Source organism: Cucurbita pepo, chromosome LG03, assembly GCF_002806865.2.
Source record: "Cucurbita pepo subsp. pepo cultivar mu-cu-16 chromosome LG03, ASM280686v2, whole genome shotgun sequence".
NCBI lineage: Eukaryota > Viridiplantae > Streptophyta > Magnoliopsida > Cucurbitales > Cucurbitaceae > Cucurbita > Cucurbita pepo.
The window spans coordinates 12,788,491-12,814,544 of NC_036640.1; the positions used below are offsets into that span (position 1 = coordinate 12,788,491).

The window sequence follows — 26,054 nt, forward strand, 5'->3', positions numbered from 1 at the left end:
TGATATCGAACTTTGAGTAGATGATATTATATTAATGTGGAGTTTCTTTGTTCTTACCAAAAAAGAAGAAACAATTGTTAGCTGCATCCATGTTTTGCGGTTGAAGTTTTTTATATAATTAAAATCAATCCCGTCAATTTAAGTTTTGATAGTACAGTGAACTAAAGATATCTGTTTAACCCATGAGGTCGGGATAGAAAATAGAGGATGACCTAAAGATGTTCGTTTAACTCGTGAGATCGGGATAGAAAATGGGTCTCGTCTTGTCATCTGTTTATATATATTGCTTGGTAGGGCTGATAGTAGTACACTGTGTGGGACGAAGTACTAAGGGCTCTTCTCACTTCCTATGAGTCGTTTGACGGAAAATACTTTATGAATGGAGTAAAAGAACTTGAGATTGTCGATCTCTTCCTTCAAGATTGAGATGAGTTGACGTCGGTCAATGGTGTGGAAACACTTCCTGATGTCGAATTTCAAAAATCAGCAAGAGGCTCCCCACTCTTCTTTGATCCGTCTTAGGGTCGAGTGGCGGGCTCGCCTTGAGTGAAAGTGCGACGTGTCTGGAAACTCAGGATCGTAAATGGAATCGATTACCATTTTGATCGTCTCTTTCATGATATTTTCTATAGGTCGAACTAAATTAGCCGATGTGGGACTTTCATCATCCAACACCTCCCCCCTCGAACAAAATACGCCTCCTCTTAATCGAGGCTTGACTCCTTTTTCTTTTGGAGTCTTTGTCATTTTTTACTATGCCTTCGAGGAGGAGGCTCGACTCCTTCATTTTCTTTTGGAGTTCTTTGTTCGACATTTGAGAATTTACCAATCTATTGACATGACTAAGTTTATAGCATGAATCTGATACTATGTTAGATCAACACGACTCTCCACAATAGTATGATATTGTCCACTTTGAGCATAAGCTATGGTGGCTTTACTTTGGACTTACCAAAAACGAACTAAAAAATAGTTTTTTTAATTATTATTATTTATTTTTTATTAATAATTTGTCTAATTTTATTTTCCTATGACTAATAATTTACCAATTTCCTATTTTCCTTCCTCTATTTATATGACCGCCTTTACTCTTACCGCCCTTTTTCCATAGTCCTCCGTGAATTTCTTCTTCTTCGTCTTCCTCTTCGTCTTAGTTGCCGCACTGCATCTGCCAATGGATTCTGCGCTGCTAATTCCGATTGCTTCAGTGATTCTCGGTGCCATAATCGCCGCTGTCTTCTTCAGAAGCTACTTTTGCAAGCGAAGATCGGAAGTCCAAACCATTTCCCATCCAGAGCTTCCATCGGATCCAAAGAAGCACCAAAAGCCGTCTCAGACTAAGAAGTCTCACTTCAAACCTCACTCTCACTCCTCTGATAAGGTACGTTTGGATCATGAGAAACTGCAGACAACGAGAACTGAATTCTCGCAATTTTGTACTGTATTGTTCGGTGCACAATTTTCGCTTAGATTACTAGGTCTAGCTACTTTATATTATGCTAAGTTTCGAAGCTAAGACTAAGCCGGAGTGATTGCATTCTTCATCGATCATCGTCCTTATCGCGAATGTGATCTCATTATACGCCGTGGTTAATCTTGCGCTGGATGCATGCTAATTGTTTAAAATGATCGATATCTAAATCTTTTTGAATCGTATCTGCTTTGTTTAAAGAAATGTATCAGAATCATATCATGATTATTTGCTGATTTTTCATCGTAAACTCGCTGAAAATGTTATTCCTCTTGCTTGTTACTGGTTCATCGCGATATTCTGCTAACATTTCAGTAAAACATTCATCGATAGCTTCATAAGAACTACTCGAGCTTTGTGCTGCATTGAGTTCAATGAACGTCGTCTGTTTCCTTTTTACATTTGCTCTTTTTAGATTCAGAAGGTGCATGACAGTCGGCATGCTCTCTTTTTTATTCTATTATCATCTGTTGAGGAAGTTAGTTGTATTTGGATTGAAAATTTGCAACTCCGTATATTCTTTGCATGATGAATCGAACAGCCTTGATATTTCTCTTACACTCGGTTTTTCCTCTTTTATAGGATCAAAACAAGAAACATCACCCGTTGGACTTGAATACGTTGAAAGGTCATGGAGATTATGTGACTGGATTATGCTTCTCCTCAGACGGAAGTAGTTTGGCGACTGGTAACATGGTTATCTTGCTATATCGAACAGTTTTTCACACAATATTACCGTTTGCTGTCATTGTTAGTATGCCGTGAGATGTAAAGGGAATGCTATTTGACTAAGAATGTCAGAATGTGGATCTTGCCTCTGTCTGCATTTTATTTATGCTCACGGATGAAGAATTTTCAATTGAAATTCCCTCAGTAGAATCATTTTCCATGCAAGCCTTTAATTAGACTAAATATTTCAAGGTTGCATGTGTATCCTTGTCTAGTCCATTTACTGGATTCAACGTGTTTCATTTGATAAGATATGTGTTTTCTATATTTATCAGTTAGTGATTTCAATTATTACTGCTCTCTTTTTCTAGTACGTAACATGTTCCAAGTATTTTTCTGTTCTAATGGTCTGTGTTTGAATCTTAGTGGATTTTTGTGGGTTCGTTCACATATAGAGTCTTAACAGTTTAAGTCAGACTTCATTCTGTTTTGATTTGATGCTCATTTCTCCATTTCATAGCAAATTTTCATTTCTCACTTGTTCTTAAAGCACATTTCTCACTTGTTATTAACAAAATTTCCTATGCTATTACATCCTAATACTCCAATTAGAGACTTATTTTTCCAATATGTTTTCAGCTATGACAAGCAACTTCTGTCTTAGTTTGTGGTACATTGGTTTTGTTTTCTAGACAAAGTTTTAGCTATACTGTATTCTGTTTCCTCTTGTTATTTCTCAACTTGGCAATAATTGGTGTGGGAATTGATTTCTAAATGGTGGCATCCAAATTTATATCAATTGGCGTTTTTAGTTTCTGGAAGTAGAAAGTATTTATTCTCTATTCATTAAGATGAAAATATTTCTGTATTTAACAGTTTTATCATACTTAATACACTGTTTGATCAATGTTTAGTATAAATGCATTTCAGAATAATATGTTAAATATATTTTTTTATCATTTTTTATTCATTGATATTGTCTTATATCATCCTATAACAGCCTGTGGTGATGGAGTGATCAGGGTATTTAAGCTGGATGATGCATCAAGTAAAAGCTTCAAGTATGTAAATCTATCTCTCAAATCTGAGTGCTAATCAAGAGTATTTTGGTTTTTCATCTATTATTTATACATCATTAATATTTCTGCAGGTTTTTGCGAATTAATTTGCCTGCTGGAGGTCATCCAACTGCTGTCGCATTTGGTGACAATGCAACCTCTATCATTGTATCCTCTCAAGGTCTGTCTGGTTCTTCTTTGTACATGTATGGAGAAGAGAAACCCAAAGCTTCAGATGAAACTAAACAGCAAACTAAGCTCCCTCTTCCTGAAATCAAGTGGGAAAATCACAAGGTGCACGATAAAAAATCTGTTCTGACCTTAGTAGGTGCAACTGCTAGTTATGGTAGTGCTGATGGGAGTACAATTGTGGCTTCTTGTTCAGAAGGTATGATAATGTCTACCATACAACAATCAAGCGCAAGGCATGTTAACAATGTTGTACTTTCTTTTATTAGACCCCTATGGTTTGTTTAACCATTTGTTTTTGAAGATTTAAAATCTACTNTTTTTTTTTTTTTTTTTTTTTTTTTTTTTTTTTTTTTTTTTTTTTTTTTTTTTTGTCATACAATCAATTATGGAACAACATAAGGGCCAATTTTCTAATTTTCAATAGTATTCATGAGTACTAATAGAATCTCTAAAAATATTATTCTGCCGATGTGCTGAATCATGATCAAATGATTCAAAATGTTTAACTTCGTTGTGAAAACTATCTTATTGATTTCTTGTATGTGCGAACGAATCTGCTCAACAATTTACTGCATTCTTTATCATAGTTATGCCTCGAGTAGAACTTAGAAGTACTTATATAAGAAAAATACATTTCAGGGACTGATATCAGACTCTGGCATGCAAAAACGGGAAAGCTGCTGGGTGATGTTGACACTAATCAATTGAAAAATACCATGGCTACTTTGTCACCAAATGGGCGTTTTATTGCGGCAGCTGCTTTTACTGCAGATGTGAAGGTGACTAGTTCTGGCATTTGCATATTTAATACTGAGAATTTTCTTTGAAAGCAAACATTATCAAAGATCAGCCTCGAGATTCATTTCTTTGCAGTGAGACATTGTTTGTGTACTAGTCCAGTATCATATGTTATGACCTCCTTAAAAAGGATAGACAAGTGAATATGAACTGCAATTGGTTTTAGAGTCATTCTAGCTCATGGTATATTATAACGTATTGAAGTCATTTCAATTTTACTGGGAAAAGAAGTTACTACTATCAGAATATTGGTCTTGTTTTATAAATACCTGATTGTACATATATATTCAATCAATAAGACCACTCTTTGATGTTTTTTTGTCAATATATTGATCTTGGCAGGTATGGGAGGTTGTTTACTCAAAAGATGGTTCAGTTAAGGAGGTTTTGAGGGTTATGCAGCTGAAAGGACACAAGGTTGTTGTTTAGATATTTTGTGAAATTCATGATGTGATTTAGTTGGTTAGATCTTATCAAAAACGTGCACGACTGTATCCTTTTTCATCGTTCTGCTTCCACTCTTGTTTTATCACTCTTCTATAATTCCAGCCACCCTAATTTTGTTAAAAAAGGTTTTTCAACTATGGTACTTGCAGCTTTGATACATGAAAATATACATATGAAATCTTCTTCTTATGGAGGGCCAACAATATTCTGCTTCTGTTGTGCTTACTATGTTTTGACTTTTGAGTTTGCGTTCGATTTTCGGTAAATGCTAAAATCGTTTTGTAGGATTCCTCATCTTTAAAATTTCTTCTTGACGATTTTAACTTTCCTCTCAATTAATATGTTCTTTCTAATGTCCAGAGTGCAGTGACTTGGTTATGTTTTACCCCAAACTCAGAGCAGATCATCACTGCATCAAAGGATGGTTCAATGAGAATTTGGAATATTAATGGTATGTAGAGTGGTATCTATAATTTTCATGTGTAAATACCTTGCCTCATTTCATCTGATGGAGCTAAGATAATATTAGTAGAGTACATGAATATTGGTTTCCCCTGGTGAATACAAAATTAGTCTCTATTAAAATTGCACTGTGTTTGCTAGATATATCCTTCATCTAATTAGTTTTTATCACTTCTAATTGGCATCTTTCCCTTTCCTGAAAACTTCATGTAATTGTAAAATAAATAAATAAAAGCACTCATCTAACATGTAAAAATAGAAATTAATGCTTAAATTTAGCAACTAGCCATTAAGTAAATGTTTAATTTATAACTGTGATGCTGTAACACTATATATTATTTTACCAATCAGATTAAAACTTCATTTGATTGATTGCTGATTTTTTTTCTGTTTCACGACTTCTAATTGGCATCTTTCCCTTTGCATAATTTTCGTTTTTCAAGTGCGATATCATCTCGATGAGGATCCAAAAACTCTCAAGGTGTTTCCAATTCCATTACATGATTCAAATGGTGCTACATTGCATTATGATCGTCTCAATATATCCCCTGATGGGAAGATACTAGCAACAACGCATGGTTCCACACTGCAGTGGCTATGTGTTGAGACTGGAAAGGTGTTGGACACTGCTGAGAGAGCTCATGATGGTATGTATAAGTTTAAATTATTACCGTTTCTTTTCTTCCCCGCTTATAGGTTATATTAATATTAATTACTCCCTTGAGAGCAAGATTACTTCTGTTAAAAATTTTCTTAGCATCATCTATAGAGTAAACCTTTTCTCAATACGACTAACAAAAAATACTTTTAAAAAATTTTACGGTGTTCATAGACGGATTGGGAAGTGTTTAACAATACTTGTATATACATTTTTTGTAATGGCCCAAACCCACCGCTAGCAGATATTGTTCTCTTTGGCTTTCCCTTACGGGCTTCCTCTCAAGGCTTTAAAATGTGTTTGTTAGGGAAAGGTTTCCACACCCATATAAAGGGTGTTTCGTTCTCCTTCCCAACCAATGTGGGATATCACATCTTTTCTTCGTTAAAACTAGGAGATGAAAAAGTATTTTATTTAAAACACTACCCCTAAAAAAATCTGTTACACATTCTGAATCAGAGGACTACTTTTTGTAGTGAGAATTGTGATTACACTACGTTGGGTTTCATCTTCTTGTTAATAGGACAACCTAAAAGAACCTGGATCTCTTAACTTCCCTTGTTAGGATACTGACCCATTATTTATCAATCAAGTGGTTGTATCCGAGTCCACGTGTTTGCTAGTTCGAACATTTTCGGTCACCTCGTTGGGTTGTTTTTGTATACATGGATAAGTTTTTTCTAGTTTCTATATTTTCGTTTTTTTGTATCTCAGGATGACATTTGCCGTGTCTCCATAGGGTACATTAACAATTTCCCTAACCTAACGAGATTATCTTATTTGATTTGCGCAATTCGATATATAGTTAAGAACATTGTATTGATAATATTGTGTATCTTTTAACTGCCTATAGTACACGGGCTTTAGTGCATTGTCGAATTTAAGTTAAAAACTTGTGAATTAGGTCAGTTTTATTTACCCTAGCGTAGTTCATTTCTTCGGAAATTTGAACTTCCAGCTGACCGAGTACTGACTCTCAATTCCTAATGCAGGTGACATCACATGGATATCGTGGGCACCTAAGCCTATTCCATCAGGTAAAACCTCGTCCCATTTCTTCTTAATTATCTCATTTCGCTTTCTAAGATAGGGAAATATTAGAGAAATTAATTTGACAAATATAAAAACGAGAGAATTAAAATATATATATATATATATAAATTAACGACAACCAAAAAGTAAAATTTGATATCTGATGATTTTATTTTTATTAAATTATATATAAAAATTTGATGATTCTTTTAAAACTACATTATTGTATTATGTCATTTAGTTAAAAGTTTGTACAGAAAAATTACGTGAGCATGACTTGAATTGAAATGATAGGAATTAAAGTAATGAGTGGAGAATAAAATACAAAGTAAAAAAGAAACGATTCTGATTTTGACCATATCTGTAATTTAAAAAGCTAAAAAACATTGTTTCGATTCTAGGCGCTTTTGTAACTATTCTTGTTGGTCTGTTTCAATCAACTCCAACTCCTTGTAGTCTAGCTCATTTTTGTGGATTTTCACGTTTTTGTATGCCCCAGTAGTCTTTCATTTTTTTTTTTTTCTAGTCAAGTGGTTTTCATGAGTGGAAAAAAAAATTGGGATTTTATTCAACTTAAAATATATATTCATTTTTGGCACACACCAAAAATGTATTACTCAACCTTGCCTTTCTATTTTACTTTATAGGGGAAGTGGTTGATCTGTATAAAAAAATGACGTAACAATATAATAAAATATCTAATCGCTTCTTTTGGAACAGGAGATAAAAATGTATTGGTTTTGGCTACTGCGAGCGTGGACAAGAAAGTAAAACTATGGGCTGCACCCTCGCTGAGTTGAAGCACGAAATGGATTTGTTGGCTAAGATAAAAAACTAACTTCGGCTACGAGCCTCCTGATTTGGTATGTCGAGTGGTTTTGTTGAAAAAGGGTTTTGTCTAAATTCCATACCGGAAGTCAACAATTTCAACACCTGCCGCCGAATCTAACAGGTAAGATTACTGGATCTCTTTGTCTTAACAATAGAGCGTTTTGGTAACATTATCGCTTTCAAACGTGAGAAGCTTTTTGAAACTAAAACTTTTTGGATGCATAAAAAGTGAGGAAATTAATAGGGGTTTTAGATTTCAAATTATTACTAGTTAAAAGAGATATTTGTTTGTTTACGGACGTTTGCGTTAAGGTACGGTTGATTTGAACAACTTTAAAAAGATTTGGTTGTCTTTTGTTTTTTTGTTTGTTTTTTATTCTGTGTTTTATGCTGGAACTAAGTGATTTAGGGTTTAGGGTTTATGAATTTTGCCACGTCTCATACCAACATTACTTTGTTGTCTGTGTAAAAATTAATGATGCCTATGAACTTTGGTCGTGCTATTTAAGTGTGCATTAATCAGGTTAAGTTGGAGCAAATTTGTGGACCTAATTTAATTATTTTAGAACCTAGTTGAGGTACATTTGGTCTAATTCATCAATGAAATGTTTGTGTTTGTGTTTGGTTAAATATTAGTTATTAGATCCATTAATGATTTCTTCGATGTATTATATTTAGTTTCGTTATTCACGTTAATTTCTGTGATGTCATGTACAATTTAGAACATTAGACCCTTTGTGTTAGATTTTTTTATTACCTTCATAATTTGTTTGTTTGATAACCTTTTTCTTTTGTAATCTACTTTCAAAATTGTCATTTTACTTTTGTTCTTTCTTTCATTTATGAAAACAAGTGATGCTGAATACATCGTCAATTTTCTATTTAAAAATTTTCAAAAGTGCGTGAACTCATTTTTTCTTCTTTTAAAAAAAATGGTGACTAAATCTTGGAAGAAATTGATGAATGTTTTCAACAAGTGAATTTTTAAAAATAGAAAGAAAAACAAGTGTTTAAAACAAGCATAAAAATAATTTTTAAAAAATTGGAGAATTTAAATTTTAGAATAATTACTGGATGAGATGTAGAAAGTTCACATCCTAAATAGTACAATGATGTCTATAATCTAATCTTGACATTTTGTAAAAACAAAATTAATATGATCCCTACGCTTACAAATTAAAATATGGTAAAGTTCAGTTAGTAGGACTATCTTTTCCTTTAAACAAATAAATATGGTTTTACATCGGATTATTTTTTGACCTAATTCATTTATTAAAAAATCTAGTAAGATAATATTGAGGATCAATTTAATCTAAATATGTTGTATTTAAATTAAATTTATTTGAGTTGGCTTGGGCCAATCACCTAAACATTGAATTAGGAGTAGTGTTTAACTATCGTATTTAAAGCATCTGTGAAAAATGGGTCCAATCTATGAAGAGCTAAGTTGATATAACCCAAATAGCCTAAGCAAACTAAGCTCAATTCAATTCAACCTATCAGATAATCTAGTCATGTAATATTTTTGACAAAATGGTAAATGGTTTTAAAGTATTCACTACTTAAAGGGCAAAAATTTATATGTTTCAGGTCCTAAGTCATATGTTTTCAACCTAATTTCTAAAAAGAAGAAGAAAAAAAAAAGAACACTAACCTCTTCGTGTAAATTATTTCTAGACAAGTATTGTATCAATAAAAAAAGCTAACACATGACATGACAAAAGGAAAAAATAATAACACCCACCGTGGGGTTCGAGAACCCACGACCACAAGGTTAAGAGCCTTGCGCTCTACCAACTGAGCTAGACAGGCCTTGTTGGTAAGCAACAAGGTCAAACCTAAAAATTAATTTTACTCCAATACTTTGATTAACAGTTCATATAATGTTTTCGTCACTGTTTCGTCACTCAACTATATTAATCGACACTCAACTATATTAATGGAGAAATTTGCTAAAAAATGAAGTTGCTTGGCTACAAAAACACAATATATATACAAATAATAAAGCTATATCTAATGACACAGAAATCAAGTGCCAAAACAAAAGAGGCACACGCAAAACTTCTAAAAAATGTGGTTGTTTAAAGAATATATCATTCACTCTGTAACTTTCTAGAATTTTTGTATTGGATGTTCAGAATTTATGAATCCAATCGCCTACTCTCTTCAAATACCTGAGAACAAATCTGCCTACACTAATTCTAATGGTTTTAAATATTACGTGTTCGAAGCTTTAACCTAAATCAAAGAAGAAAAAAATATCAACCTCTTCTTGGAATAGATTTCTTTTTATTCTGATAATTTTTTGGCGTGGCTAATTACTTTCTTTTTCTAAATAACTATTATTTGTACTAAAAATTGTCAAAACTGAATAGAATACACAAGGTTGAGAGCCTTGTGCAATATCAACAGACCTAAACGGGTAGTTTTGCTATTTGACATTTTATTCAAAAATACATATCTTAACCAATTTATCTATTTCTAGATTTGTTTCTAATCTAATTGCATTTTTGGGAAAAAAAACATAATCGAGATTAGTAATCAACCTACCAAGCTTTGAGAATACCTTTTTGTGAAAAACATAAAAACAGAGGAAAAAAATTACCTTTGCCCACCATGGGGTTCGAACGCACTATCTCAAGGTGAAGAGCCTTATACCCTACCGACTTGAAGCTGTTAATGATATCACATGTTTTTGCGCCTCCGCCTTGTAGACACCTAAAAGTAGAAAATTAAATGGTTAAAGAAATAGACAGGAGAAAATATCCCGTATGAAAATTTTCAGGGAAGCGTCAATGAATTAAGTCTCCATGACGAATGAGTTGAGCATCTCCATGTTTGCAAGTAAAATAATACCAAGTTCAAGTAAATGTGAAATGTCTAATAGTACAATGAGGAGACGAACGACCTAAAGAAGGGCGTTGGGTTGCTTATCTGGTGACGAGGCTAGGAATTCTCGTAACTTCTTGTAAGATCCATAAATCCTTCCTAAAGTAGGAAACTTGGAACTGCATTATCCAACAGCAGAAATTTGTTACACGAGTGATGGATTATCTTTGCAGAGAAGTGCTATAAAAAATTTAACCCAACGTCGAGTTACAGTTTTTTCTAATCAATGTGATGCATTGTGATAATAAAGTGAGATAATAATTGGGAGGTGAGAAATAATACCATGTCATATGTACTTATCTCCAAAAGCATATTGCCCAGAAAAATCCTTCAGCAGTTTCTCACGATCTGTGATACACAACAGATGCAAAATTGAGGACCATTATACTTGCCACCTCACACAATGGGTCAGTGCATAAGTGGTTTTATTCTACACGATATTTCTTAAACGGTGTGTTTTTCACGCATAATTACTACAATGAACACCAAAATACTTCACAAACGTACCATTGAAACCTTTTTGTAGATTGGACTGAGCTCATGGTAGTTGCTATTGTGGACCAAATTTTTCCTCCATAGTTTTCTGATAAAAAATGTATATAAACATGAACTAGATTCACTTTAGAAATATAGGCAATTAGGCAACATAGCTAATACAAATACAATCTAACAGCAATTCCATCACAATAATTAATGACTGATTAACAACAAATTGTATGCTTGAGCTGACGTGACGATACTTGGCACATACAACATGATTTCCTGATCAACATATCATTTTTTATATGAGCCTATCAATAAAATGATACACAAATAACCCGACTAAATTATAAGTAAATTCTTGTGGATAGATATTGTATCACCTAACCATGTAATATTTAACCGGACTAAATTATAAGTAAATTCTTGTTGGTAGATATTGTATCACCTAACCATGTAATATCTAACCCAACTAAATTATAAGTAAAGTCTTGTTGGTAGATATTGTATCACATGTAATATTTTTGTTAAGATGGTTTTGAAGTATTCACTACTAAGGGTAAACAAAAAGTAATAAATAGAATGTACACCAACAGTGGGATAACATGACAAAAAGACAAAGAAGAAAAGTATACCCGCCCAATGTGGGCTCAAACCCACGACCACAAGGTTAAGAGCCTTGCACTCTACTAACTGAGCTAAACGGCCCTTGCTGTATGTGTAAGCTGACGATACTTGCCACCTGCAACATGATTTCCCGATCAATATATCATTTTCTATATGAGCCTTGCATAATGGTACACAAATAATCCGACTAAATTATAAGTGAATTCTCATTGGCCGATAATCTATTTACTAATCATGTATGCTCTTGTCAAAATGGTTTTAAAGTATTCACTACGAAGGGCAAATATAAATATGTTTCGTGTGAGCCTTAAGTTCTCAACCTCACTTCCAAAAAAGAGAAAAAAATACTAGGCACAAATTATGTTATGTTTCTAAACAATTATTACGTATGAATGAAAAAGCCAATGCCGAATGTAATACATAAATACGACAAAAAGTAAAAGATAAATGGGGCTACATGACAAAAAAGACAAGAAGAAAAATGTACCGCCCACCGTGGAGCTCGAACCCACGACCACAAGGTTAAGAGCCTTGCACTCTACCAACTGAGCTAGACGGGCCTTGTTGTTTGCTTGAGCTAACGATACTTGGCACCTACAATATGATTTCTCGATCAACATATAATTTTTTATGAGAGTCTATCAACATAATGGTATAAAAATAATCCGACTAAATTATAAGTGAATTCTCATTGACAAATAATCTATCAACCATGTAATATTTTTGTCAAAATGGTCTTAAAGTAATCACTACAAAGGGCAAAAATTCATATGTTTCATGTGAGCCTTAAGTTCTCAACCTCACTTCCAAAAAAGAAAAAAAAAATACCAGCACAAATTACGTTACTTGTCAATGAAAAAGCCAACACCGAATGTAATATATAATTACGACAAAAAGTAAAAAATAAATGGAGCTACATGACAAAAAGACAAGAAGAAAAATGCACCCCCCACCATGGGGCTCAAACCCACGACCACAAGGTTAAGAGCCTTGCGCTCTACCAACTGAGCTAGACGGGCTTTGTTGTTTGCTTGAGCTAACAATACTTGCCACCTACAACATGATTTCTCGATCAACATATCATTTTTTATGAGTCTATCAACATAATGGTACAAAAATAATCTAAATTATAAGTGAATGATCATTGACAAATAATCTATCAACAAACTATGTAATATTTTTGTCAAAATGGTTTTAAAGTATTCACTACGAAGGGCAAAAATTCATATGTTTCGTGTGAGCCTTAAGTTCTCAACCTCACTTCCAAAAAAGAAAAATAAACACTAGGCACAAATTACATTATGTTTCTAAATAATTATTACGTGTCAATGAAAAAGCCAACACCGAGTGTAATATATAATTACGACAAAAAGTAAAAAATAAATGGGGCTACATGACAAAAAGACAAGAAGAAAAACGTAATAATAGGTGGTATGCTTGAGCAGACGTTACTTGCCTCCTGCAACATGATTTCCCTATTAACATATAGTTTTTTTATAAGAGTAACAGCATAATGATATACAGATAACCAGACCAAATTATATGTGAATTCTCATTGGACAGAGCTATAATTTTTGGTTTCCTTCTCTGAGAATGAGAAACCACAGATTTTATTGCTCAATTTTCACTAGAGTTCACAGCGTTCTTGCATTAACAGGTTATACACTGAAGCTAATCATTCTCGTATGGACTCAAAACATAGAAAGTAGGATCTCATAACATATATATGATGCAAAATAAAATGTTCCTCAAGATTTTAAAATTCAGTTGGTGGACTTGATAATCCGCAGTTCAGAGCACACGTTAAAAATGAACTGTAGGCCAGTAGGAGCACCTAGGAACAAGTAGTTAAATGCGAGGACATTTTTCATAGATCTAGAGAGCTTTCTTTTAAACGTCTCAATTCGTAGCTAGCCATTACTGATCTTACACGAAGATTAAGAGATTTTAGATGAAGATCAGAAGGCAGCAGCGCCTACTGCGGATGTTTCTCCTCCAGATACTTAACAATAACAAGAAGAAAAGTGTGACGGTGTTACAAGCATAATTTAGGAGAGTAAGAGAAACAGAGGTTCAAAACGAAGCAGGAGAAAAGAAGGATGACTAGTATATTCAGATCCGTGAGGATCCAAAATCTTCTGAACAGGCATTTGCTAAGCCATTGGCCAATTCAGAAGTTCAGAAGCAAAAAATTCGTTAGGCAGTTTTTGGTTCTGTCGATTCGCATAAACACGTCAATCTCAAGGTTTACCTGGAGTTAATTGTTCTCCTCTCCCAAGGTTTACTGCTCTGTACTCGTAAGAAAGCCCTAAGCAACAGTTGCAAAACATTTCAGTAAACAAAAGTATCAAGTTCCACAACTTTCATTTGTTTGATTTACTATCACAACCTTCATTTCAGCTCAGAATCAATTTAAGTAATGTCACTATGCGTTTAACACGGATCAAACTCCTAATCTTCTATACTTCAAACTCAAATCTTCTATACTACAAACACAATCTCCATATCCGCTAAAAATCGATCTAAACAAGATAACGTGTATTTTACAACAAATCAAACTCAAATTCTTCTGCACTTCAAATCGAAGATGAATTTTCCAGTAAACTCAGAGAAGAAGAAAGACCTTTAAGATTCAACGCAAAGCGTACACGCCACGAGCAGGAGCTCCGCCAGAAAGAATAAACAAGCAGCTAATACGTTGAAGAATCGTCCGAACTTTTCTCTAATGACAAAAACAGAAGTATAATCAGCATTATACTACATTGCCTAAAGATTTCGAGTAAAGAAAGTGAATCCGTCTCTACAATTATTACATCTTCAGATCAAACGATTTCAAGAAACCGCGCGCGCTCGAGAGAGAGAGAAAGAAGATACCTGAGCCTGAGCTTCGAAGTCCATGATCATCAACGAGAAGAAGAAACAGCAGGAGACGCTGCTTGAACTAAAGCGGTTAGTAATTAAAGACTAGTGCGCTGCATTTGGCATGCGTTGTATTTATAGTCGGAATAAATACAAGAGGGAAAGAAAAAAAAAAAAGGAGTAGATGATCGTGAAAGGAAAAAAAAATTAATTTTCTTTTTCTTTTTTTTTTTAAAAAAATGAACGTGTCCAATATTTTCCCTCCAAGCCTTCCATTTCATCGGATTATATAAATTAGGTAGAATTTTTTTTAACTGTAAAAATGGTTTTAAAAAATTATATTATACGTCTAATAAAATATAAAATATGATATGAAATTGAAAAAAAAAAAAAATNAAATATATATATATATATATATATATATATATATATATATATATATATATATATATATATATATATATATATATATATATATGGTGAGATAGAAAAATTCAAGTAATATGGAATATATTAATAACTTTATTTTATTCAACTTAATGAATTTATGTCATAATTTTTACAAAATAATAAAGATAAAATTAAAAGCAAGTTTTGCACCGTATTTAAAATCTACAAATACATAACTTAATTAAAATATAAAAAAGCCGGCACAAAATACATTAATTTATATTTTTGTCATATAAAAAATTAGAACAAATTACACTTTTAATTAATGAAGTTTAAGCTTATTATCTATGTAATACCTAAAATTTAAAAAACCATTGGTCTGGTTGAATTTCTATTAATAGTTGACTTTCTATGCATTTTAAATTTAAATTCAAGTTCTCTTCTAGAAAAGGGGAGATCGATCAACATCAGCCAACAGCCCTGCAGATTTTACAATCCCATGTTCAACAGAGGTCATATTACAATGTAAAGCTAAAACTTAACCATCTGTAAATATCACAATACAATAATCACCGGGACGGATACGGGTACTGCCGATGGGCAGTTCATACGGTTGTTGCAGCAACATTCAACCGAGCCAAGCACCATGCTAATCTTTTCGGAGGTCCAGGTATTCGCGACGAATGCCATCAGCATTAAGAATGACGATTTCGAGCTTGTCACCCTGAAAAAAACAAATTTTCAGAATTGGAACCTACATAGATACCCATAATAAGGATATAAATGGTGGAAGAAAATTACGGTGTAGATATCCCTCTCAGTAGCAGATGCAAAAACAGTTTTCACCAGGTCAATTGCTTCAGCTTCTGAAAGAGGGGTTGCAGAATCCTGTTCATCATAATTTGTTGATTGAGATAGAGAGATACCAAATAGGAGTGCATGCCAAAATAGAAAAAACAACTCAACCCAGCCAAGTTCGAGCGATTGGTATGAATTTTGAACTACCAGATAGGCAAAGTAAACATCATACACGCAGGGGGGCACGAGGCGGACTAACATGAGAAGAATAGACAAGTTAAGAGGGCAGAGGGAACTATCTGGTGTTATCTGTTTCGGGATGAATCGGCTCCTTTCGGCTATGCTTCATATTTACAGATTACAGGACTAGTGTATTTTCAGAGAGATCGAGCTCTCCGAATGTCCGAGTTTGTTACCTTTTCCCTTCTATAATGCCTAATAGAGCATTTCCAGTTTTCTTACTCCAATGGTTCTATCGTTATTCTTGTTCGTATCGAAAGGATAAAACTAAAATAATAATGATACTAACTATTTGGTTCAGTTTGGATATCTATTGGGTTCGGTATATTTTCGCCAAGCAGTCAGCGTTTAGTTTCCAGGAGGAAGAAAAACCATTGATACCGATTTCTGTTTTTCTCGTTTCCATTAACATTCCTCCCAAGGAAGGGTAAGAGATCATACCTGTGCAGGCAATAATAGAGGGCTGGGAGATTTCAGTTGGTTATCTAAAAAGGGCGTGATGAGGGTCGAACCAGAACCCTGAGCACTGTATCCAACTCTCTCATAAGAACCAACAGCATCATAGGTGAACACACAACCCTTTCCTATTTCAAGAAGAGAATAACTATATAGTTAATGGGAAAGGGAAGCATAAAACTGGAACGACAAGCAGGGAAGTCACGTACCTTCATTATCAAGTCCGCCCAACACATTAAAAGCATAATAAGGAAAGAATCGTTTGAAGTACAATGTATTCGAGAGCAGTTGAGCCATCGCAGGGCAGCTCATTTGCTTGTTGTGTTGATGTTGGTAGGTCTGTAAGTAGAGCAAGTAGCATATGAGACATCAAAATAATCCTCCAACCCGAAACCTTATGTCTATAAAATACATAATAAATTTTAAAAATGAAATTGACAAAACGCTTTGTCCATCAGCTTCTCCCAAAAATCGTGCAATTGAGAGTCAAAGTACTAAATTTACACCACAAAGTTCAATTCAAAAGAAAAATGGGGTTCCATTATGAACAAAATTAGATTATGCGTGAAAGACTAGGATCAAAACTCCAACATGAAAAGGGAACACGTATTAAAATAGAAGCAAATTGCAAAACTTGCTAGTCTCTTCGCTCCTAAAACCATTGTAAGATCGAAACATCATTGTGACATCGAAAACAAAAAGGAGTCGTATCACTGAATAGATCAATATTCAGGTTGAAATCGTAACCCACACACTATCAAACTCGCATAAAATAAGAACAATCAGGTGCATCAAAAACTCAAAACCTTGTGAATGAAAGCTTTAAAGCATAGCATTTGGCTAATATGCATTACAGAGATCAACTTCATTAAAATGAAAGTCTCACCAAATGTCTAGCCGCCAGAACCTTTTGTAAGGCTTTTACATCAGCTTGAAAGCCAGAAGAGGCCATCACAGCTTTGTCAGCCCTGCAACATCAAGAATCATAACATGAACAAGTGCATCAGTTACACGTAAACATATGTGGATAAGTGAGCTTTTACAAGAGTGGAGTATACTAGTAATGTCACAACCATAGAATCGAAAATGCATGATGTTTCATGGAATTAACATGAATGAGATTTGATATTAGATGAAATACAATAACAAAATATGAGGAAACCTTTCTTGACCAGATTGAAGAAATCATGTAACAATCGCATAACATAACAAGAGAATACAAAACATCAAACCATTAGTTATATTAGCCACCTGAATTACATTACGAATTCAGTACTAACCATGAAAACATAAAAGAAACCTGAAGCTAAGTATGATTTGGAGGAGGAAAGAAGATTACTATAAGGGAGGAAAAAATCCATTTCAAATATCCGTGGAGAGTACAAGAAACATCAAACCAGAGATTTCGAAAAAATATTCCGAAACTCGACTAAGCTTAAGAATTCAAATTCCAGAAGAAAGTTAAATTCGATAAGAGATTGACATACAGCTTACAAATTTTGGAGTAATCGCGAGTGAGGATGTTGTAACCCGTAGACAACCGAGTATCAGCGGCGATTACACAGTAATCGGCACCGGCAATCGCAACACAGGATCTGTACAAAGTTCGTCACTGATTCATCACCGGAACAGATAATAAAAGCATCAAAACACTGCATAGAGAATGAGGGAGAAAGAGAAAGTACCCGCCATTGTTGTCGTAAGGGGACCAGTTGGCTTGCTGCTTCGTCATGGCGAATAGGTCAGATAAAAGCGAAGGCGTCTTGAGAGAAGCGGAACTTAGCAAAGCAAACCCACAAAACTTGCTCTCTGGTTGATGGCTTTCTCGCTTGTTTTCTTTAGATCTCGCGGTGTCTTTTCGCTCAAGAAAAATGAAATGGGGACAAAAACGACGGCGTTTCGTCGGCCCGACCCAAAGGCATGGGTGGGCTGTTCCAACAAATTTGGGTAACCATCAATTCATATCACAAAATGAAGCCCAAGCCTTTTTTGTTTATTATATTATTATTTGTTAGGAAATTTTGAGAAATCCAAAAACCAAAGATAATTCACCCCTTTGGGCCTAACGGACTGGATGGTACACCATTCACTATGGTGATTGACTCTTATACCATTTGTAACCGTCCAAATCCACTGCTAGCAAATATTGTCGGATTTAATTCATTACGTATCCATTGCTAGTCTCACGGCATTACGTATCGTTGCTAGCCTCATGGTATTTAAAACACGTTTGTTAAGGGGAGGTTTCTGTTGGATGATGAAAGTACCACATCCGCTAATTTAGGGAATGATCATGGATTTTTAATCAAGGAATGCTCACCCCATTGGTATGAGGCCTTTTGGAAAATCTAACTTATGCTCAAACTGGACAATATCATCCCATTGCGGAGAGTCGTGTTCATATGACATGGTATCAGAGTCATGCCCTAAACTTAATATGCTCGATTAAGGAGAGGTGTTGGATGATGAAAGGACTTTTATTGGAGATTAATATAGGCTCCTCCCCTTCCCTTCGACACTATTTCCTTCACCTGTGCTATAACAACGTAAGCTCACCCCTAGCAAATATAATTCAGTTTTATATTTTCAATATATATATATATATATATTCTTCTCTTTTTTTCAAGGTAATGACGATCACATGGAAGGCAATCCATTGGCAGTTGAAAAGAAGAAAAAAACCCTACTTTTCATGTGACATAATTAGCATTTATCACAAGAAAAAACATGAAAAAAAGAGAAGAAAAAAAAACCCTTTAAGAAAATATGTAAGACAGAAAGAGAAACGCCTGGCATTTCCAAACAACATAATCCAAACAAAAAAATCCATAAAAGAAGAAAATTGTCGAAAATAGATGAAAAGAAAACAGAGGACATTCATTCATTACAGCCATCATCATCCTAATAACAGGTACAGCACAAAACCAAACTAAATCAGACATGTCCTAATTAATCAAGATTAAGAAAAATGTGTGAATCTAACCATGGAAAGTTGGTATTAAAACCTTCCCTAATTTTCACTGTTGTGGTGGTGGTGGTGGTGGTGGTGATGGTGGCGGCGGCGGTGATCATAGTCAAATCTCAAATGGTAATTTGGTAAGAACAATCAGAAAGCCTAGATCATGTTCATATCAGATCAATGTGGTCAGCAAGGAGGATTATCTGATGTTTTTTTGGGTAAGCAACTAATTAGATTAGCCAGGGAGCGATATATTGATGTCGGTGGGCGAATTTCTCGGCTCCTGCAAGGAAGAACGCACGGCAGCATTGGCACCCCAATTGTCTCTCTGGAAAGCCGAAGGAGAAAAACTGGCCGGTTTTAGGGACCCGGGATTTGGTTGACCGTTTCCGTTTAAACTGTCGTCTGTATCGGCATTGGAAGTCGGCACGGTGGTGGCTGGTGTTGTGGTCGGGGCTGCAACAGGGGCTGCAGCTGGTACTGATTCAGGCTTCTGTTTCTTTACTTTCGGCTCCTGTTGTTGGCTACTAGTTGGTAGAAAACTCCCTACCACAACCTAAGTTGGAGGAAAGTTCAAAATCAGGATTCCATGGAAATGCTTCAAATTGTGGCAATAAAAAGAGGTTTGATACCTGTACAGGGCCTGCAGCTATGAGCAAACCAGCTACCCCTCCCCCAACAACACGACCGTCTGGGCTCGCCAAGGAGACACTCATCCCACCTGACCTGCTTCTCGATCCTTGATTTTCAGTAGGCATGAACGATCCAGACAATGAAAGTATCTCGAAACGACCCTGAAAATATATTATCCTTATTGATCATCTTGACGAAAACAATGCAAAGGCAATTTATACATACACAACAAGTTAAGAACATCTCCCATTTCAAATTTACACAGTAGAAATAATCCGAGTAGAAAACTAAATGACTTGACGTACCTCATATGTTAAAGTACCACCTGAAGAATCGGGCTGCCGGAGAGTGACATTCGAAATTACACCATTCGCAGAAAGAATACAGATCGCTCGAGGACCTTGTTGGGAAAATGATATGATCTTCATAGTGACATCCTTTTCAACAGCCAAACATCCAAAAAAAAAACGACAATATTCAATTATCTCGTATGACAGAGAGTTCAGAGCGGAAAATAATAATTCATGACTTTGTTGTTTCGGGTGTCTCGATTTAGAGGAAATTTATGCCTCCTTACGGCTGTCGGATAATACTCCTTGGTTCTATTTTTGTTTTGTTGGACTAGAACCCCTTTTCGTAGTTACTTCTGGGCACCCTCTTACCCTTGCTTTTGTCAGGTTCTTTTGGCGTTCTTTTTGCACACATTTTGTATATTTTTTTTCAAGTGCAGCACCCGCTCTACGAAGTCATAATCGAATTTTTCTGTTGGCTTTCTCAATTCTTTCGTGAATCATAATGAAAGGGCTAGAGGCTCTAGCTTCTACCTACTTCGCCTGCTTATTATTATGGCGGAAATCAACATGCTATTTTCAAATCGATCTATGGATAGCCAGATTTATATGAGGGCATTCAATACCATTCAACTCTATCTTGTTTTGGTTATAACAGGAGCAATCACTCTCAAGTAAAAGGACATTGAACCTAATGGCTTGTGTGGGAGACAAACCTCGCGGGCAAGGTGAAATTTTTCCTTTTGAGAAATAGCACATAAAGCCATAAAACAAGTGAAAATCTTCCAAGAAGAATGCCGTACATGACTCTATTTTCGAGAGACAATGAAACACAAAGCCACTTATTTATGCAATGCACATATTCTAAAAAAAATTCGACAAAAATTCTCAATATCTTCATATGGTATCTCATATTTCCTAGGGAGGTCAAGGATTTATTGGACACAACTTTATCGTACCATCCTTTCAAGGATGCAAAAACCCAACTATGCAAAAACCTTTATCATGGCTTTCTTTTGTACAAAACTCTTCGATAACGTTGTTTATCAAGCTATATCTTGGTGTAAACGGTCCAATATTTTCGTTTCCTACCGCTATACCTCACTCATTGTAAATTGGGAAGGTCTTTCTCTAAACATCATGGATATTATATCCCTTTAGTAAATTTCAAACATCNAAAAAAAAAAAAAAAAAAAAAAAAAAAAAAGAACATACCTCGCCAGCATTGACCGTGATGATATGAGGCATGAAATTTGTACCGACAGAACACGCATTCCATTCTCCTGTAATAATTGACCAAGAATAAGTATAATTTCAGAATACCAACAGCTGAAAGCCAATAAGGTAAAGAAATCAAAAGGCTCTAAGTATGCTCCACAGTCTCATGTTGTTGTAGCAAGAGTAAAACAATCCTCCTTTTTCCACAAAAAGAATGCGAAAACTAACTGAAACTTTCTAAAAGGAAGCAAGAAAACCAAAGACCCGACTCACCGACACAATAGATTACATGCCTATTTAGCTCATCTACTTTTAAAATATTGGCATGAACATCAAACATACCTAATCCTGAGAAGCCATAACGAAAACGTATAATCAGTAGAAATGATCATGACAAAAACTCAAGTTGTCTCGGTCCTATTATCTTCTTAAAGGTATGGTAGCCGAGATCTGAAGCAATCGACTCCAGAAAGGGAACTAAAACTAGTTTCTTCAATCAGATTCTCTCCAATTCAACCAAAAGTACTTCATTGAAATGCTTAACACGAAACAACTGTTTATTGAAAGATGTTCAACAAGGTATCAATAACAAGAAAGAGATTTCGAGCCTAGACGAGAAGCCATATGGTAGCAGCAAAATCTCCAACAGTTACTACATTCAACACCTTAGTTTGGTAAGCACTACAGTTAACAACAATATAAAGAAGAAGTAGAAGTAGAAGACATGCTAGAAATCAAAAATAGTTGGTTACACACGTGACGAAAATTTAAACGAATCTCGAAGAACTTAAAGGACTTTTTAGTAATTTAAACGTGATTTGAGATTCAACCTACTATAAATACCAAAAAGATTCTCATATTGATGACCATCTAAGAAAGGAAGATGTTTAAACTACTTTAAATTGGATTTGACCTACTTTAACTATATCTTACACTAACATAACCTACACTTTTAAAAAGGAAACTTAAAGGTTCAGATAAGACAGATTGAACCAGCTAATTGGTGACTTTCAACAGAGTCGAATCGTTCTAACCGTTAACGTGAAACAGAAAGGGTTTCTATTTTTCCACACAACTTTCAGCTCATGTAACAAGGATTTGAAACTACGCTATATCCCAAGTAATGCCAAAAATAACTCCGAGAAAAGCTCGATCGCTCAGCATTAACTTATGATCTAGACTTTAAACTGTCAAAAAACCATTTTAAGATCAGGCATCTACAGAGAACAAATAGAANAAAAAAAAAAAAAAAAAAAAAAAAAAAAAAAAAAAAAAAAAAACATTACAATTTTGTTAGGAATTTGTAGGAAGTGACAAACAAAAAGGCTACGTGAGAAGAATATTCTAAGAGCCCCTAAAAGGTCAGATCTCAGTATAAAGGCAGCCGTACACATCTTATTTGTTGAATGAGGACATATCCCAACATGTAAGGCCCCACGTGAATTTTGTAAGGCAAAATTCAAATGGGAACCTTTTTTGATAATATTCTTCATGATATTCAGAGATCATTTCAAGGAAACCAAATCTCGAACCCGCCACCATTTTTATACACAAACTGCAAATTATGATGAAAATCCAACAAAGACTATCAAAAATTAGTGGGAATTCTACAGTTCTAAGGATCCCATCTGAAATTATATATAAAAAAAACAACATCGGTTGCCCATTACCTATATATTCCATTCCCATTTTCTTGTGGTGCTTGAATTCAGAGCCGCCGAGCCGGCCCTTCCCCCGCTTCGTGATGGAGAAGCCGCCGGCCCCCGGAGCTGAGGAAGAAAGCGGCAATGGTGACAATGCCATGGTTACCGATCCATCTGGACCGTACTTTCTAGGTCTCCCCCGCTTCTTTTTCCCTGTGGTTTCACTTCCGGGTAGCCCCACACTGACCGGCGAGGCGGCGACGGTTGGCGAACCGCCACCGCCGCCGCTAGCCGGCGGCGGGTTCTCGGTTCTCGGAGCTACGTGGTAAGCCGACGGAGCTTCGGCTCCTATCACTGTTACTCCTGTATTTATGGCTTCTCTCTCCTCCATCGCTCTGAACTTCGAATCTTTTGGGGTTTTTTTTTTTCTGTTCTTATTTTAGGCGAAGGATTTAGATGCTCATTCCTGCTTTGAAGAAGAAGATTAGTCAATACCAAGAAATTAATGATAATACGCAAAATTAAACCAACAGTTTTCTTCCTCACTTTTGAAGAAGAAAAAAACCCTTCGCTCTACGATAAACAAGGGAGAAATTAAATAATCAATTTCTGCAACACAAGAAAATAAAAGTCAAAAAAATCGAAGTTCCTCTCCAAGATCATGCAGGATGTTGCTAAGAACAATGAAAGATAAAGCCACCGCCGATTCCGGCCGGAAGTTTCCGCCGCTGTTGAACGATCTAAACTCTTGTACTGAATCGCAATACTAAAGGGAAACAAACAACAGAAATTCCAAAACAAACCATACAAAAAACAACAGTTGAAACTCGACATTTTAGAGCAAATAGCGAAATCAAAAGGCAATAAAATGAACAGATAAATGGAAGAATGAAGAGAATTTTCAACGATGGAGCAAAAAAGATCGCGACCTATGACAGAAATAACTTCCTTCCACAGTGCTGCACTGCCACAAACAAAACGACCTCGTTTTCTGTCAGGAGTTTTCCCTCGCTTTCGGAAGCAAGGCGTTCTTCCGAGATACCAGGGAAGAAGAAACAACCGCTAGATTTCGGAAGGAAAAAGGAAAAGAAAAAGAAGAAAAAAAATCTGTTTGTTTCCTGAGAAAATTACAGCCGCCGGAAAGTAACGACCGGCCAGTGGTTTCAGGCCAGAGCTGTCTGAAGCACAAACCACTTGAGAAAGCAAAAGGGAAAGCGAAGTCAATAACAAAATAAAATTTTCGAAATAGCAAAAAAAGAAAAATTATAATTATTTTTTATAAAATCAAGATTTTCTGTATTTTTCTTTTTTTTTAATAACAAACGCTAATTCCGATAAAATTACAATCTGGTTAATGAAAAATTTCACGTCCGATAGAGAGGGGGTGGGAAAAAAATATATATTAATTGATGACTTTGAGAAAAAGAAAAAGTAAAATAATAATGCAAAATAATAAATAAATGGATTAAAAAATTTACGGAAAAAAGAAAAGCGATGTGAATAAGGGAGAGAAAAAGTAAACGAATTTGTTAAATTACATTAATTTTGTTTCTATTTAAAGCTGCCAAGGCAGCAAAGGTAGTGTTAGCGGGCCGACCTTTTTGTTGCCGCTGACCTGCTTTTTGTCTTTTTCCCAACAAATCATATTTTTTTCTTTTATTTTATGCCCTTCAATTCGCATTTAATTACTAAACTTGCCATCCAAATCTACTCCTAATCCTCTTATTTTAATTTTCTAGTCTTTCTTTTACCATTCGTATTTTCAATTTTAATTCATAAACTTTTTCTTTATATTATTTACATTTCAAAATATGATAACAAAATTCAAATTTCCTTTTTTTAGACTCTCTTTCAGCTTATATAAATTTTATTTATAATATTATATTTCGAAATATGGTAACAATATTCTAATTTCCTATTTATAAATATTATATTTCACCTCCAACTAATTTTATTTTTTTTAATTAAAATTATTTTTAAAAATTAATTATTTAGATAATCATATAAATCCAACATAATTTAATTTCAGATTTGTTATTAACTTATTTGAGATGGGTTAGTTCGTGACAATTATGGATTATCCATAAAATCAAACAAACTCGAATTTATTGTTTTTTTTTTACTTGTAATACAATTATATATATATAATTTTATTAAATTCTATAATTATTTAAAAATAAATTTCCATTTTTTAATGTAATGTTTAAAATAGACATTTAAATTAAATCGCAAATCTTAATTAAAATTTTAAAAATAAATAATATAAATTTGAAGAAATGATCCAAATAATCCAAAAACCACCTAATTCAATATTTTTATAGTTCCATTGATTTAGTTTATTATTTTACGAGAGTTATTTATAATAATTTAAAAAAAAATAGAATTATGTCTTTAAAATGTATCAATGCATCAAACTCCACACATGAAAATTCGTAATTTTAGTTAAATTTATACAAATTATTTAAGAAAATACAGTAAATTGTATATTTGATATTTTTTTAATGGTGCATTCTAATTGAATATATATGAAAAAAAAAAAAAATATATATATATATATATATATATATATATATAATTGAATGCTCTTCTCTAAAAGTCATTAAATGATACATTTTGTGATATTGGGATTGACGTTTATGAAAATTGAGTATATTTGATTATGTCAAATTGGTAATAAATTGCATTATTTGATTTTATTGGTTCCTAATGTCTGTTTATTATAAGCAATTTTTGACAAATTGCAGCTATCGTTCCTGTTCGAAGAAGGAAAAAGAAAAAACCAATATTCACAGTCAAATATTAAATTGTTCGTAGTTCATATTTATTTTGTACTAAAAAATTTTAAAAATTAAAATTATATTCTAAATCATTAAACTCGAGTAATTATGAAAGGAGGGCTAAAAAAATATTATTAAAAAAAAAAAACCTCCATTCACTAAATTTTTGTATTCTTT

At 34.2% G+C, this 26,054-nt stretch overlaps 3 protein-coding genes, 1 long non-coding RNA gene and 2 other non-coding genes across 8 annotated transcripts; 1 reads left to right on the top strand and 5 right to left on the bottom strand.

The window, feature by feature from the left end:
* Window positions 1-1,097: 1,097 nt before the first annotated feature.
* LOC111791813 (transducin beta-like protein 2) lies at window positions 1,098-8,380 on the top strand. Its single transcript, XM_023673296.1, has 10 exons — window positions 1,098-1,381; window positions 2,054-2,159; window positions 3,141-3,201; window positions 3,291-3,586; window positions 4,030-4,169; window positions 4,531-4,605; window positions 4,996-5,086; window positions 5,541-5,744; window positions 6,748-6,792; window positions 7,508-8,380. The coding sequence occupies exons 1-10, from the start codon at window positions 1,175-1,177 to the stop codon at window positions 7,585-7,587; spliced, it is 1,305 nt and encodes a 434-aa protein (XP_023529064.1). The 5' UTR covers window positions 1,098-1,174; the 3' UTR covers window positions 7,588-8,380.
* Window positions 8,381-9,714: 1,334 nt separating this feature from the next.
* LOC111790668 lies at window positions 9,715-14,571 on the bottom strand. Its single transcript, XR_002814528.1, has 9 exons — window positions 14,489-14,571; window positions 14,238-14,334; window positions 13,866-13,922; window positions 12,102-12,208; window positions 11,623-11,729; window positions 11,015-11,090; window positions 10,790-10,855; window positions 10,527-10,626; window positions 9,715-10,336 (listed from the first exon to the last, which is right to left on the bottom strand). It is a non-coding gene; the product is annotated as an uncharacterized LOC111790668 (long non-coding RNA).
* Window positions 12,102-12,174, bottom strand: TRNAK-CUU. Its single transcript has one exon. It is a non-coding gene; the product is annotated as a tRNA-Lys (tRNA).
* On the bottom strand, window positions 12,561-12,633 carry TRNAK-CUU. The gene has a single exon. It is a non-coding gene; the product is annotated as a tRNA-Lys (tRNA).
* A 730-nt stretch (window positions 14,572-15,301) lies between the features above and the next one.
* On the bottom strand, window positions 15,302-18,200 carry LOC111790667 (proteasome subunit beta type-1). Its single transcript, XM_023671666.1, has 7 exons — window positions 18,043-18,200; window positions 17,845-17,952; window positions 17,244-17,325; window positions 16,567-16,696; window positions 16,343-16,485; window positions 15,665-15,751; window positions 15,302-15,587 (listed from the first exon to the last, which is right to left on the bottom strand). Exons 1-7 carry the CDS (start codon window positions 18,087-18,089, stop codon window positions 15,513-15,515), a joined length of 672 nt encoding a protein of 223 aa, XP_023527434.1. The 5' UTR covers window positions 18,090-18,200; the 3' UTR covers window positions 15,302-15,512.
* A 986-nt stretch (window positions 18,201-19,186) lies between these two features.
* Window positions 19,187-24,333, bottom strand: LOC111790666 (AT-hook motif nuclear-localized protein 7-like). Of its 3 annotated transcripts, XM_023671665.1 has the most exons (7): window positions 24,030-24,333; window positions 23,647-23,709; window positions 23,128-23,566; window positions 21,455-21,522; window positions 20,255-20,386; window positions 19,949-20,110; window positions 19,187-19,872 (listed from the first exon to the last, which is right to left on the bottom strand). In XM_023671665.1, exons 3-7 carry the CDS (start codon window positions 23,489-23,491, stop codon window positions 19,552-19,554), a joined length of 1,047 nt encoding a protein of 348 aa, XP_023527433.1. In that variant the 5' UTR covers window positions 23,492-23,566; window positions 23,647-23,709; window positions 24,030-24,333; the 3' UTR covers window positions 19,187-19,551. The 3 variants fall into 3 exon arrangements, with proteins under 3 accessions (XP_023527433.1, XP_023527431.1, XP_023527432.1); XM_023671663.1 differs by lacking the exon at window positions 23,647-23,709; XM_023671664.1 differs by lacking the exon at window positions 24,030-24,333 and having other exon boundaries at window positions 23,647-24,023.
* Window positions 24,334-26,054: the final 1,721 nt, after the last annotated feature.

What these genes read in the sequence shown, in the direction of transcription:
- LOC111791813 (XM_023673296.1), top strand. Translation starts at nt 1,175, where the DNA reads ATGGATTCTGCGCTGCTAATTCCGATTGCTTCAGTGATTCTCGGTGCC. An exon ending in CTTTTACTGCAGATGTGAAG is followed by an intron (nt 4,170 to 4,530) that starts GTGACTAGTTCT and finishes TGATCTTGGCAG; the next exon opens with GTATGGGAGGTTGTTTACTC. An exon ending in GAGAATTTGGAATATTAATG is followed by an intron (nt 5,087 to 5,540) that starts GTATGTAGAGTG and finishes TCGTTTTTCAAG; the next exon opens with TGCGATATCATCTCGATGAG.
- LOC111790667 (XM_023671666.1), bottom strand. Translation starts at nt 18,089, where the DNA reads ATGACGAAGCAGCAAGCCAACTGGTCCCCTTACGACAACAATGGCGG. An exon ending in CCTTACGACAACAATGGCGG is followed by an intron (nt 17,953 to 18,042) that starts GTACTTTCTCTT and finishes AACTTTGTACAG; the next exon opens with ATCCTGTGTTGCGATTGCCG. An exon ending in GGGCGGACTTGATAATGAAG is followed by an intron (nt 16,486 to 16,566) that starts GTACGTGACTTC and finishes TTCTTGAAATAG; the next exon opens with GAAAGGGTTGTGTGTTCACC.
- LOC111790666 (XM_023671663.1), bottom strand. Translation starts at nt 23,491, where the DNA reads ATGGAGGAGAGAGAAGCCATAAATACAGGAGTAACAGTGATAGGAGCC. An exon ending in AATGGGAATGGAATATATAG is followed by an intron (nt 21,523 to 23,127) that starts GTAATGGGCAAC and finishes CAATTATTACAG; the next exon opens with GAGAATGGAATGCGTGTTCT. An exon ending in GTGGTACTTTAACATATGAG is followed by an intron (nt 20,111 to 20,254) that starts GTACGTCAAGTC and finishes ATATATTTTCAG; the next exon opens with GGTCGTTTCGAGATACTTTC.